The sequence below is a fragment of the Rhinolophus ferrumequinum genome, chromosome 4 (genome assembly GCF_004115265.2).
Source record: "Rhinolophus ferrumequinum isolate MPI-CBG mRhiFer1 chromosome 4, mRhiFer1_v1.p, whole genome shotgun sequence".
NCBI lineage: Eukaryota > Metazoa > Chordata > Mammalia > Chiroptera > Rhinolophidae > Rhinolophus > Rhinolophus ferrumequinum.
The window spans coordinates 14,613,856-14,629,529 of NC_046287.1; the positions used below are offsets into that span (position 1 = coordinate 14,613,856).

Here is a 15,674-nt window from a genome sequence, read left to right on the forward strand (position 1 = left end):
CAATGTTCTAAAACTAAATCACATCGAGAAAAATTAAAACGTTCAGTGTTTAAATTTCATAAAATTACAAAAATTGTTGGGCACCAGCTCCATTAATGACTTATAAGCTAAGAAGAAGAAAAAAAGAAAAAACAATGAAAAACTAAAAACGGAATTTAAGGGAATCAAACCCCAAATAGGTCTTTACATTTTTTCCTGACGCAACAGACCCTTTCTACAGGAATTTAATAAAGCATTTGACAGTTAAGACACACATAAATATGAAAAAAAAAGATGTACAAAACAATCTTCTGTTATTATTGTCTAAAGTTAATGGTACAGACCAGTGTAAAAGAAGGTCTTCCTAAGAGACTGTTATCAGGTCGGTTAACAGCAGTTTCATGGTGTAAAAAGCTTCATTGGAAGTGGGGCCAAAGCTGGAGGGAGGTCATTTAATTTATAACTACTGGGGAAGATATAGAGATGATACGCAGAAAGTTACAAGTAGAAATGAGCCTGCGTTCTCAAAATTTAAGTTCAGGTAATATTTCCTGAGCGACTACCATGCGCTGGGCAGTGCAAAAGAGGCTTTAAAATACTCATTATATAATCTGCACAATAACCTTGTGAGATGGATATTATCGCTCCCATTTTTTAGAGGAGAAAACTACGGCTGAAAAGCCGGGGTCACCTAGCTGTAGGGTGGACTCCAGGGTCCCTCCCTTCTCCTGTCCACTCCACAGCAAGGCGTGAGTATTTACAGCTCAAATACTTACACAAGTGAATTGAGGTACCAAATGATGAAAGATAGTCTTAATAAAAAACGGCAAGTTTTTAAAGCCTTTAATATAAATCATGGGATGAGATGAAGGTGAACTGCTGTGGGGCAGTGGTAAGGTGGCAGGAGATGAGAGGAAAATTATTTTAACTCAAAGAAGAACACTTTAAATAAAACATAATAGGATTTCTTTTAATCAGGGAAGCAGCATGGCATAGCAGAAGGAGCAATAGCTTTACATTCACATCTGTATTCCTTTCAGAGTGGTAGCTCTTTTCAGACCAACTTCACTTGATGAGTGTAACTTTTTCTTAAATACAAAATGAATACAGTATTTGCTTTGGTTCTTTCACAGTACTGGTTTGGGGAGCAAATGAAATGATATAAACAAAGTAAACATAACTGCTAAAAAAAAAAGACAAACACTATGGCTGTTGTTCTATTATTGTCTAATTAAGGAGTTTCATATTTTTTCCAAATTTGATATATGCTTTTATTAACAAATGCATTATATAATTACTTCACAATCGAACTTATGAAATTCAAGGTTATAAAATATATACTAAAGTTATCTTCATACAGAAAGTTTTTTTCTGTACAAAAGAATGCACTACGCTATTTATTTTCAAATTCCTATGAGACATAATCCAGCATGAAGCCCCCACACCTCTCCTCATGACGCTCCTACCATAACCCCACTCTCGTCCTCTGCTCCAAGGAGGGCATCAGGTTACAACATAACTCCATGGGATTCTACCTCTTTCAAGCCTGGTAAGTGCTGTAGGGAGGTGGGTGTGGGGGCAGCGAGGAGTGAAGGAGAGGGAGACAAGAGGGACATGAAGAACCAGAGTTACAATATTATTCTAAGATGTAGCGCATTCAGAAAGATGAGCTTCATTTATATTTTCAGGTGAATAATACCATGCACTAATTGTGAATGGGAGTCTTGAGTGACAGAACATAATGCAGACACGGCAAAGAATAACTGCCCGAAATAGGGAAGTGTATTTTGAACAATCAGAGGGCAACCAGGGATCCACTGGGTAAACAGGAAATAAAACAGAATACAGGAAATGGAAGAGAAATCCTGATAGCAGTGTTATTATTGTGTGATAACAATGACTTTAAGGGATGAGAGCTTACAGGGGCACCACTGAAAACTGCTACCAGGATTAAAACACCAAAGTGAACTTGGAATATAGAAGGGATACAGCATCCCCCACTAGTCAAGAGACTCCAGTTGAATCCAGTGCCCCAATACTATTCCTGTCTCCAGCGGAAGAAGGCAAAGAGAGGAGCGAAAAAAGGAAAGGAAAAAATAAGCTTTGTCTATGGGCACACGCACCCCAATACACACAAGTCCAAGCCTCCTCCCTTTCTGTTTAAAGCATCTGTGCAATATACAAGAAATATGTCTATTTACAGGGACCTTTACAATTTTATTATACCATGCCGAAGATATCCTGTGCAACTAAGCTCATAACTGAAGCATTCTGTGGACTTGAAAGTTGCCTGTGGCTCCAAGTTAAATCAACTCTCTTTCTACAGCCTTTCTCCAAAAGTTTTCAGAATGAATTGCTGTTCCTTCAGCGACCCAACACAGATTACAATGTAATTGATAACAACGAGACATTTTCTAATGGTGAAATAAGACATTCCCCACCTACCTCAAAAGTTCCTTAGGTCTTTAGTTCTTTTGAGATTCAGCCACAGATTAGAACCAAATGATAAATCCCTAGAAAAATACTGAATTCTCCACCGACTTCCTCCCCAATCTTTCCAAATGAATGTTTGTTAAATGTCTTTTCAGAAACCTTTAAGATGTTTCAGGAATGCGGCATTCATTTCGGCATCATCTCTTCATTAACATGCATTCCTAAGAAACGTTATTTCTCTGTTATAAATTACATTGTTCACCTAAATGTAGGCCTGTGAGGTAGTTTCGTAATTTACACACCTTTGTTTATACAGAGCAATAAACTGTGTTTCTAATACAAAGTAACACCCTGAACATAGCCAAGTCCCTGAGATAATCCATAGTTTAATCACTCTCTACCCCAATACTTTGCCCACTGAACTATGATGTCAGAAATCTAAGCCGGATTTGTTTTTAAGTGCGTAATCCATTAACTGTTTCCATATGCCATAACTGCTCAGTTGAGAAATATTTATAAACCAGTTTATTGGCCATATCTGGCAAATACGATGCACCTGTTATAAAATGTGATTACTTCAGAAAGCTAACAATTGTGGAATCACATTTTCATAATAAATCAGCCTAACTGAATTAATCTATTCATATAATTTCAGAAAGCCCTTTAATCCCTATTAAGTTAACAGTTTGTGAAAAATGAAAGTAATTAATATTAATTTTAGTTGATAAATCCAACACCAATAACCTGTTAGCATAGTTTAATCCATTTTCCAAAAGTCTGTAAAAATTAACCAACAGATGCTTCCAATCTGGTAAAAAATACACAGGTCATTAGCAGTATTTTGATGATACCAAATGTTCAATATAAGAATATTGTGATTAAATTTCAAAAAGATATTACAATGTTCTTTTATAATCCTGTTAATTCTTAACAGAAGCCGAAGACCATAAAATATGTCATTCTTTTCTAAAATCAAAATCGGCATCTGTTGTTCCACTCCTCTTTCTTATGTTGCAACTAAGAACTTGCCTGATACTCTAAAAGCAACACGAGAACAGGGCATATGTCTGCTTTTCCCATTCCAGTGTTCCCACTGTCAAACACAAGGCCTGACATACAATGTACATCCAATAAACATTTGTGGCCTTGAATAGTTGTAGCCAAATATAGGAAAGGGAAAAAGTGGGAGGAATGACGGAGAAGAAAAATGAGAAAAAGAAAAAGATGATCGGGAAAAAATGTCCACATGTTATTTTCAAAAGAACTTAAAACACGGAAAGCTAAGATGTATCCCAAAAATGTAGAATTGAGAGATGCAGAGAAATCACAGAGATATATTTAAATAGCAAAATAAGGCATACAAACATAATTGAGCTGAATCAGGAAAAACATGATTTCACAGGAAAAGTCTTAGAGAGAGGTTCCTGTAAGTCCTTAAGCTATGACACAAGGCACTTTCCTATTGAAGCAATGTTCTAAATGTCACGGGGAGATTAGCTAAAAACAAAATAAGTAAAATCAAAATGAAAAATGAAAAGAGATATAATGAAAAGCAACGTGAGTTCAGAGGAAATGTCCAAGATCTTACCAAGAATATCTAGCTACGCCTATGAGGAAGCGGGACAGGGTGGTACAGTAGAGAGTCAGAATTGTTTTGCAGGAGAAAAACATCCGCAAAGATGTGTTAGAGCTTAAACAGGGTATCATGAAAATGGCCCAGCTCAGGGACTGGCACACCACAGGTGTGTTCTGTAGGTATGATGAGTCCCTCTTCCATTTCCAACTCGCAGGGTATGAGACCTCTAAGACCCAATCATGGTAACCTAAAAGCCCCAGAAACCTAAACCAGTGCCTTCTGTAGGAAAAAAAAAAGCCACTCTTGGTAACAAAAAATAAAGAATGTGTGAAAGAAAATTTCAAGGTTCCCTGTAAGTGACTGGATTCAATTTCTTTTTTCTTTCTACCGATTTCAAATGCTTAGGTAGCACAGAGGATGGCCTTGTATCATTTTAAATACCTGAGAAGGAACATGCACCTTTGTAATCAAAATAGCCCTAGTTCTAGTTCTTGTTCTTGTTTCTGTTCCTCTTTCTCCTCCTCTTCCTCCTCTTCCTCTTTCACTTCTTCTTTTTAACAAATTTATACCCCCTTCACCTATTTTCCCACCCCCAACCTTGTTCGCCTCTGGCAACCGCGAATCTGTATCCATGAGATTGGGTCTTGTTTGTTCTTTTTTTGGATTCCACATATAAGAGATCATATTATTTCACTTAACGCAATGCCTTGTCGTCCATTCATGTTTTCACAAGTGCCCTAGCTCTTAGTCACAGAGTTATTGAAAACAACCCCAATAGACCAATTTCTCTAAAAAACGCTCGATTCTTTGGTAATCTGAATCCTTTGTCCTTCCCTGCCAAGTTGTGAAGCAAACCCATGATGAAAATGGGTCAGTAGCCAATTCCTCTACACCCCACTTGCTTGGGAGTGGAGAGCAACTGTACTTCCACCTTGCACTGAACCACAAAGAAGTGACGAACTTTCATTTTAAATTCTGAAGAATTTACAAAATTGATTCAAACAAAGTAAACACTGGTGACATGGGCGACAGGTAAATGTACAGGTTGAGACCTAATGCCTCAGCAGCCAGGCCACGAATACAAGGACCATAGGAGCCATCTGTTCGCTCCACCGGCCTGATTCTTGTCTAAGCTTTGCAGACACCTTTCTACTGCTTTCCTTTCTGATCTTTCCTAGAAAATCTCTCTACAAACCCATGCTTTCTGAAAGCAGACTTTTCTAATAAAATAATTCACTACCAGTCATGCCAAAAAAACACTCTCAATTGAGGCACCTCAAATAATGCTTTCTAGGAATTATTCTTCAAAATCCAGACCAAAACACAGTCACCTCCACAGCTCGTCTCCTGCTGGCATAGGAAAATGTTAGCCTTGCCCAGGGCGACAACCCTGGGCTTCCCCATCTTTTCTGTTCTCCATGCAAATATCATTTAGTGTCACAGAAAAGAGAGTAGCAACTGTGGCGAGAAAAGAGAAGTCATCGGCCTCTGCCAGCCTGTAAATCAAATGCAAGAGATTCGGGGCAGAGGGGAGGCCCGTGCACAGGCAGAGAGGCATGCAAGTGTGGAGCGTTTGGAAATGATCATTTCCTCACCGTAACCTTTAAGACTAGTCTTAGATTGAGCAAATACATTGGTTTTTTTCCTAACCTTGAATCTCAAGGCTAAAGTTAGATGACTTAAGAATTTTTTTTAAAGGTCCAATTATTTCATTTAGGGCTAACACTACAGCTAAATTGAAGACATGCTAACAAGTTTCCCTTTTGAGCCTCATTAATTAAGAAAGTAATCAGAGTAAAGGGGGGTGTAAAAGAGAGAGTAGCTGGATGGAAGTATTACTTAAATAGCTGCCAGGTACCTCCATTTCCACCGACTAGGAAAGCAAAGGGAAAACTAATCAATGCCAGATTATGAAATCTGAAATTCTGAAGTGTTTTACATGTAAATACACATTTAAACTGCCATATATTTTCCTTGATTGCCCGAAGAGTACACTAATCTTATTCAAAAAAAATTTTGATTCTCCATAATCAGAAGGTAAAATTAAGATCTGCTTACTTCACAAGTTTTACCAGCGTAAGCCTGGTAAGAAAATTCCCCCTTTTCAAAGATCAAAATATATCATTTTTACTATTTTAGTCAAGACCAACAGTGCTCTATAATATTGAAAGACAACTATGATTTTAAAAAAATATATTTTCCAGATAAACAAACAAACAAAACGACCAACGTTGCTCAAAATAGGCATTGGATTTACCGAAAATTCTACAAAGCTACCTTAATTTACAATCACCTTTCAGTATTTCTAACTTGCAACTATTTCTTAGAAAGAGTTTACAATTTACAATAATATTTTTGAAAAAATTTCAGAGGAATGCAAATGATTTTTTGATATCTCCCAATACCCCTGGTTGCTGTAACAACCAAGTTAAGTCAGATATATAAAGCATTTAGCATGGTGCTTAGTACACAGTAGGCATTTGAAGAAATCAATTCTCTACAGCAAGCCTTCCCATCTCCATCCAGCATAATCACTCCGCTCCAGCTCTTTCTGTGCTCAAGGAGCCCAATAACATAAGCGGCTAAAGTCTACGGTGAAAAGGGTTCCTTTTTGAAAATTAAAAGGTAATCACTTGTCTATGACAGAACATGAAAGTGATAACATAATACTTAAAAATTAACAGCATAAAAGTGGATGAAATAAAGTCAATTTTCAGACAACAGCAATCTTTAAATATATATTTTTTTTAAAAATCACACTGAACAGATAAAAGCTATCACAAAACAATTTGAAAAATAAATTCCATTACTTTTAATTAAAAAAATAACATATGTATCCTACTAATATACTTCTGTTCCAAGCTAACATTCAAGATACTCTATAAAATTGGTATTTCTATTCCATGTGACTCATATTAATTAAACTATGTGACAGTCACTGTAATATTAAAGGGTGGTAAAATTCTGACTAGAGAAAGGCTCACATTTTGTTTTTGTTTTCCTATTTCTCTTCGACAAATAGGAATTCTCGTGCTACAATTCTCTCTGAAAACATCCTCCTTTATGAAAATCTAATTTAAAACCTCTTCAAAAAAGGTATTATATAGAAAATTTAAGCTTTGTATTAATTAATCATTTGCATTTTAAAAATTGCTTATTTGATACTGTAAATAAAATTCACTTTTTAAACATTTCATTTTGTTAGATCATTTATTTACTCATTAATAAAGTAAAAATATGTATAGGACTCTTAAAATAATGCTTTGTAGTGGTTAACATAAAAAGTGGCAGTGGCAGAATACTAAAATGAACAAGATGTTAAACTTACCTTTTTGTTGGCAACAGAATGTATTTTCAAGCTTACACAGTAAATCCACATTTTCATACTTATTTTCATTTGCTTTTATCCAGAAACAATTTTCAGTCATTTCATCAGGTCGGATCTGCAATCAAAGAGAAGACTGATTCACAAATAGTTGGGTGTTTCATCTGTCCCAGCCTAATCGCCAAGTTCAGACCGAGAGTCCCAGAGCTGCCAGCCAATGTTTACGAAGTACTCCCCATAAGATTTTTCTCCAAATCGTGTTCAGTGAAATATGAGTTCTGCAGGAAGTTAAGCTTTTATTAGGGAAAAAGTTGTGGATTGAAGGTGAATAAAATGAAGTTTGTTTCCTCTCAATGATGCTTCCCAGAGTTTTTAATAATGCTCATGTACACTGTGATTCTTCAAGGGAAGGATCCATTACACAGTATGTCCAATGGTTACGGACCAGAAAACTGTGTTTCTGCAGGATTCAGAATGGCTGTGTCCTAAGTATCCGCTTCTGACGAGTAGCATTTCTTTTCCCAATGGCTACCGACATAGAGAAGTTCCTAGGAACACTGACTTATTTCATTTTTGAGAAACACTTCATACATTTAGGTTTCAGTCATGACCATGATGAATTAATTATCAATTTAATTATATATCAGATCCCACTGTAACAACTAACACTGACTCCCACCAAATTTTATAAACCAGAAAACTCTTTGAAAATAATACCTGTTTATTTAATGTCACTTTGGTTAGAGTTCCCATTGGAAACTATATATAAATAAAAACAAAATTAAATTTTAATCTAGGTAACAGTATGTTTTCTTCCATGTTTTGCTGTTTTACCTTTAACCAGTTCAATCTTCTCATGCTAGTTTCAGGTTTAAATTCTTTCTTTGGTTTTAACCCAAATGGTAGGGTAGGTGGAGGAGAGTTTCGTCCAGTGAGAAACCCCAGGGGAGGTGGAGGAGGCACAGAACCACTAAATGCCATTGGCATTCCTGGAAGTGGAGGCGGGGGTGGGGGGGGCGGAGGGGGCGGAGGAGGGGGTGGGGGCGGAGGAGGCACGGCTCCACAAGGGGGCAGTGGTGCTGGAGGAGGAAGTGCTGGCTGGATGGCTTCATTTTCTTTTGACCATGGCAAAGAGGTTTTTATATCAGCTGGCAAGTCACCAAACTAGAGAGGAAAACAAAGATAAGAAACATTACTAAGAACACTCTACAGGACACATAAAACTACACTTTACTCAAAAGCAAGCTATTATTTTAAACCAAAAATAACTGAGTATCAGTAATTTCATGTGGTTTGACCAGAAAATAAAATTCCAGTGAAGTTATTCCCAGTTTAAGAATTGCAGCTTTTGTTTTCATAAAAATGTAACTGACAGAAATATTATTCCCCATTTTGAGGTAGTTATGACCATCCGGGTAGAGATGTCCAGGAGGGAAGTGGGTACATAGGTCTAGAAGATTTGAAAAATCAAAAGTTTCTAGGTGACAACTAAAGCCATGGGAGTAGAAAAGTTCATCCAGAGTATGTACAGACTCTGTAGCATGAGGAAAGGTCTACGTACAGAATTCTATGGAACATTAGCATTTAAAAGAGAAGTAAATAAATAAACAATGGAATAATGATAATAATGATGATAATAATAGTAATAAAGATCCAGAAAAAGAGAATTAAATAGTATTGCAACATCATGCCTTTGCCCTTGAGAAAAAAAAAAAATCTAAAATTCTTAGTAGGACCTGCAAGGCATGTCATGATCTGGTCCCTGTAAGTTGGTCTTCCAAGTGACTTTCGTACACAATTCTATGCATGTGCTAACCTCCTACCAATTTCAGGGCCCTGGCACATGCTATTTCATATATATATATACACACACACACACACACACACACACACACACACACACGAGAGGGTGCCAAAAAAATGTATACACATTTTAAGAAAGGAAAACTGTATTAAAATTGTAATACTCAATATATACCAATAACAAAAGATGAATACTGACGTCACATTGGACTTCTGCAATTACAAGAGGTGTTCAAAGTGGTTACCATCAGCGTCCAGACACTTCTGATTATGGCGAACTACTGCTTGAGCAACGGGGACCAAAGTGTCCACTTGTATACATTGTTTTGGTACCCCTAGTATATAATATGTACACACATCCATATACATACATACATACACATTTATATAAACTACTTGGCAAAGGGTGGGCATTTAATAAATGTTAATAAATCATTTTAAAAGTTTTATGGCACATTTATGAGAAACAGATCATGTATAAAAGACTAAAATTAACATCTGAGATCAGCAAAGAAAAAGTATCATGAAGGAAATTGAAAGCACAAATCAAAGAACATGCCTTATCGAAAACATTAACTATAAAGAACAAGCAGATTGGTGCTACGCTGGGTTGCTATGAGCGTGGACAGTACTACCCGCTGAATGTTATGAATGTATGTATATTATATTCACAGCCAATATACATTTTATAGTTAACTATTAACATCTTAAAACAAAGCTATGGTTGGATTTCTAGACTAGTTTATCTGATATAGTATGGTTGATTTGAATCTATTGTTCCTTTGGCCAGACACTATAATATCCCCAGCATCTAACAATGCTTGGTTGTTAGTGACTAAATGAAGGAAATCACAGATAATAAAACATATTTTATTCATAGCTTTCATAGTCAGCCTAGCTTTGATCAAAGAGAAGTATCTTAAGACAAATGCACAGATTTCATGAGAAACACACACTAATTAACCCAAAGACAGAAATAGCCAGCTATTCTTCAAAAATGAACATGGTGTCCAATATTAAGTCTCTTATTCCAGGCTTTTTCTGACAGCCATAAACACAGGTCATCGCAGTCCACAATTTAAAACAACATAGGAGGAAGTGGATACTAAACTCATAGGGGGGGATCATTGCATAAATTACATAAATATCTAACCACTATGTTGTACACCTGAAAGTAACAGAAAATACTGAATCGCAACCGTAACTGGAAAAAATAATTTAAAAATAATAAAACATACGAGGTTCCTTGATTTAATCTGTTTTCAAAATGTAAATTTATTCCCATTTTACATAAAAGTACATGCAGCAATAATGTATTCAAAGATGCTGGATATGTTTTTTTATAAACTAGAATTTCTTAGAGTAGATTTACAAGTAACCCTTCAACTGGGAAAAATTAAAAAGCAAAAGAAAGTCTTTAAATTTATATTAGCCCAGACCAGGAAAAACTTGTCATAAATATTTCAGCCAGTGTCTATAACTCAAACTGAAATATAAAACACAGTCAAATGTTTATTTTAATCTGAAAGACAAGGAGTCACCCAGGAAAGATGAAAAAGTTCAATAAATTGTTGTACTTGCTTTGTGTGCACTAAAGAAAGAAGATCATTGAGAATAATTTACTTGTAGATAAGAGCTTTTAATTCTTTTCTAAAATTCAACACTAACAGATAGCTATCTCTTAGAATATCCTCAGATAGTCTCTGTAACAAAACTAACCACTAAGTATTTAAAGAAAGACAAAAGTGCTGATAATGTAGGAGACAGTATACCAATATACGAAATAGTATACCTGAGACTATTTCAACATAACCATAAATTAGGTTAAAAGGAAAATAGCAAAACTATACTTACTGCTCATCATCCTATATGTAAATCTACATGAAGAAATTTTGCTATGAATATTTTCCCTCCAAACTTTCATCCATTTAAAATATGTAGATGATGTATTCCTTGCTATCTAAATGCTTTATGTGTCAAGGGTTATGTGAGCTATCTGCTTCATAATCCAGATTTGCTCTTTTTGTCATGTTTTAAATCTGTTTACTTTTGGAAATTGAAAAATTATCAGAAAATGTTCTCATTCAGCTAGAGGTTATCTTTCACTGCAAAGTATCCATAGGTTGAAGGTTTTGAAAAATAAATAGCTTGAGCAATAATTGCCTGTAGTAGGATCAAGATCAGTGATGAACGACAAATCCAAGATGAAAAGACTTTCTTACCCTTTGTGCTTAATTACTTAGGTAATGTAACATTATGAACAAAACCCAAATGAAACATAAGGGAGCAGACTGGTTAGTAAAAGTTTATGCATTCTTTAAAATGCAAATAGAAAAAAAGTGGTAAAATAAATTTTTAAAATGAACATAGAATGTACATATAAACAATATTATGAAAACATACAAGTGAAATTAAAGTTTAAACCTTTTTTGTGTGTTTGTGTTTTAAGGAGGGTCCAGCTCACAGTGATCCATGCAGGGATCAAACCAACAACCTTGGTGTTATCAGCACCATGCTCCAATCAACTGAGCTAAACAACCGCCCGAAGTTTAAACATTTTGATGCTATGAAGATACGGCATTACCTTCACTCCCCTGGTCATCTTCCAATACCCAAATTCACCCTGGATAGATGGTATTTTACCTGAGATTTAAAAGCTTGTAACTCTGCTTGCAGGTCATTAATCTTTGCCTCTTTTTTCTGCAATTGAGCCTGAGTTTCTTGGTGGTCAGTAAACTCTTTTTCAAACTGGAAAAAAAAAAAGAAAGAAAGAGAGAGAGAGAGAGAGAGAAGGAGCGATGGAAATGAAAAGCATTATTCTTCATAGAGAAATATGACTCTAATGATCTGTCAGTAGAATATAAACTTTTATGAAAAGAGTGGCAGATTTTTTGCTAAGTCACCCTCAGCCTTTCACTGGGTCCCACCAAAATCATTTGCAAGGGAGCAGACAAAGCCAGAGATGGAGCCTGTGACCTTCTCCTCTCAACAGAGGAAAATGACCCCTTGATATCTGCAACCCTGGCATTTTTTTTAAAAAGTCTCTCAATATCATTGTGACTTTGTGTAAAATAATAGATTGCAAAGCACTGTACTGAGTTCCCTGACCCCTACCTGCAAAAATGTATACTCGAAACTTAACTGAAGTTTCTCACTATGATTTCAAAGACTCACATTTTACTGCATTTTGTTTATTAATAAATAACTCCATTAGACAAATGCATCCGTTGTTTACTTTTTTCTTCCAATAACATCATGAGATTTAAGGACCCTGATGTAGGCCTCTAACGTTAACAATGTAAGAGAATAAAGTCTGTCTTATTTCTCATTAATCTGTTGGAGATTAATCTTTGGGAGATTAATGATAAATTCATCTTTCAAAGCCCCAAGTGCAATACCTTGGGAGAGGAAGGCAAACAGTAAAATCTGATGAATCCAAAGAGTTCTCTAACTTACATCACCACTCATCACAAGTTTCCATCTTGCATTCAAATATCTTCACCTTACCATCGCCATGACTGGAAACCTCTCCTAATAGGTGAATTTCAATAGGGTCCTGTCTCATAACTTAGAAAAAGTGTTTGACTCTCTTTCAAAAGAATGGGTGGGGAAGGCAGCAATCAGTTAAAAAAAAAAAAAAGAAAGAAAGAAATGCAACTGAATATACCCTGAGACTTTAAAATACAGCCAAACCTCAAATAGGAAAATAGCAATATAGAACTCAACAGTTTACAAAAGGCTTCACGAATCTTAGTCTGTCCTTAATACGAAGAGCTCGTTACTAGTTCCGCATCATTCAGCTCGTAAGTAAAGATGTGAGATTAAAGGCCAGAATTTTGGTTTTCAAAGTCCGAGTTACTTAAATGAAACCACACTAATTCCCTATAATTAATGTTTAGAGAATGCTTCACGGTCTTTTTAAATAGACTTTATTTATAGAATATTTTTAGGTTCACAGCAAAATTAGACAAAAGGTCCCGAGATTTCTCGTAAACCTCCTGCCCTCACACACATGTATTGCCTTCCCCATGTTTTAGAGTGTTTAAAGCAGGAAAAAAAAAAACAAAACATTTTTGCATTTTATCACAAAAAACTTGTGAAATAAGAAATATTATTAAAATTCCCACTACAGGTTAGAAAAGTAAATCTGAGACTTATTATCCTCTCTAAACCTTGTGTTCCTTTATAAAGATAACAGAAACCGCTAGAAAAATAAAACATTCAAATGTCCTTCACCTCTCCCAAGCCATACCAACATTAATTACCTCTCCTCCTACTACTAGAGCTCTTCCAAACCCCTCCTACCATTAAATAATTAAAAGGATACTAACCTTAAATCTAATCAAATAATTTATCTGCAAACCACAGTGTGCTTAGGTCTCAAAAAGCCCTCTTGTCACCCAGAGCTTCCCCCAACTGGCTAAATCAATAGTCTTCACACCTGTTGTATTGTGGACCCCTGTCCTTTTGTCCTTCAATTTACCCCATTCACCTAACTGTAACCTTAGTTTTCCCTCAAAGGCAACTTCTTTAAAGTGCTCTTAGTCCATACTCACTTTTCTGACCCACTGAACTCCATTCACTTCATTATTCACAACTTAGTTACCATTCATTCACTCTGAAAACGATGAATTACCAAATTCCAAATGCCCTGGACTGGTCCCAGTCGCATCTTACTTGATTTCTCAACAGCTGTGCTATTCGATAGGGTGGTAGCTAGCCACTAGCCATATGTGGGTATGTAAATTTAAATCTAAGCTTACTAAAATCAAGTAAAATTAAATTTTCAGGTCCTCGGTCACACTGGCCACTTATAAGGACACAATAGGCACACTTGGTTGATGGCTACCATATTGACGAACAAAGATTATAAAACATTACCACCATCCCAAATTGGACACACCTGCTCTATAACAAAAATACTTACAAATATATGCCTCCATATTCAATTTCCCTTCCCCTGTACGTTTCATTACAATACACTCTTCTGGTTCTCCTGCTAAGTCCTGACTGCTCCTACCAGTTCTTTATGGGTTCCCATTCCTCAAGCCAACCCTTTAATGTTGCCGTTGTATTGCACTCTTTCGTCACCTTTTGCTGGACTCGTTTCACATTTCTCATAAGATGGTATCTTGTACATGCACATGTTTTAATCACCATTCATATATTGCTAGCTTCTCATCTGAATTCTAGACTGCACATTAATCATAAATGTTTTCAGCTGCTTAATGAATATTTTCCAAGACAAAGAACCCAGTTTTTTTCCAAAATTAATATCATCTGCCCCCTACAAACATTTTGTTTTGAATACTGCTATTCTTTCTAAACGATGGCTCAAATAACATGACTCCTTTGCTCTTAAACCTTCAGTGGCTTCATTATAAAGATCACACTCATTAATTTAAAATCTAAGAACCCCCTGGGACCTGGCCCCAAACCTCCTATTTCCCATTATACGATAAATACCTAATAGCTTGCCTACGACGGCAGAGACAGGCGCTAGAGATAAAGAGTTGAACAGAATATGGTCATTGCTTTTAGTAAACATAGGGTCTGGTGAAGAAGTAAAAGCAAACAAATAACCCAAAATCTATAAAAATGACTAGCAACAAAGAAAGAGACTGTGAATGATCCCTGAAGGAATGATGTTTGACCTCAGGTTTGAAGAACTTGAGCAGTTAGCTGAGAAGTGCAGCTAGCATTTCAAATAGAGGGACTAGCATTGGATGACAAGCAATCCCTTAGAAGGGGTACAAAAGGAGGTATAAGAACAAAATGAAGGGAATGAAACTAGAGAGGTACACAGGAATGAAATTGTTGAAAGGAGTTTTGCAATAAGCCAAAAAGTTATTTTTTGTTGTTTCCTGTTTTTCCCTAAAAACCATGGAGAGCTAGTAGAGTATTTATCATAAGAAAATAACATGATCAAATTTGCACTTTGGAAAACCCAACCAGCAAATGTGGAAGATGGACTAAAAGAGAACTACTAGAGGCATGGAAATAAGTTTAGAGGCTACGGAAGTTTCCAAGCAAGAACTGAAGGCCTGACTGAATGAAGTTGGAAGACAGGGTAATGGAAAGAAAATGAAGTAACATTTTTTTACAGAGTCCAAAAAAGTTAGGGTCTGACTGAAAGAAATGAATGAAGAGAGTGTATGTAAGATGACTACAGTATTCTGTTGCTTTGCAAGCTGGAAACAAAGTGTAATAACTGGGGATGGGAGAGGGAATGAGGATATAAATTGCGGGTGAAAAGACATTTTAAGGGATAAGAAAGAGGGATTTGTTTTATGAAATGTTAAGCTTGAGATACCTACAGGAAATCAAAATGTATGCATACTCCTCCCTAGTATCTCACCTTGCTGCCTCACGCTGACCCATCAGGGCCCAGTAGCTCTCACTTCCCTAGGTAAGTATTCCCTGGCCACCCGAGACTAGATCAATAATCCTTCCTATTGGCTTATACGCCACAAAGGGTTTTCCTACCATAGCAATTATCACACTGTAATATAAAAATGACAAAATGTACTATCACACACATCATAAAACTTACCAACC

General features: G+C 36.1%; 1 protein-coding gene across 4 annotated transcripts in view; it reads right to left on the reverse strand.

Annotated features, from left to right (window-relative positions):
* DIAPH3 (diaphanous related formin 3) overlaps positions 1 to 15,674 on the reverse strand; it is a 441,105-nt gene that overhangs the window by 261,628 nt on the left and 163,803 nt on the right. For 3 of the 4 annotated variants that reach the window (XM_033105125.1, XM_033105126.1, XM_033105128.1), the window contains 3 exons: positions 11,760 to 11,864; positions 8,148 to 8,477; positions 7,317 to 7,431 (listed from right to left, as the gene is read on the reverse strand). In XM_033105125.1, the coding sequence (XP_032961016.1) occupies positions 7,317 to 7,431; positions 8,148 to 8,477; positions 11,760 to 11,864 (550 nt within the window). The remainder of the gene's footprint in view (positions 1 to 7,316; positions 7,432 to 8,147; positions 8,478 to 11,759; positions 11,865 to 15,674) is intronic. The other variant, XM_033105127.1, reaches the window with a different exon arrangement.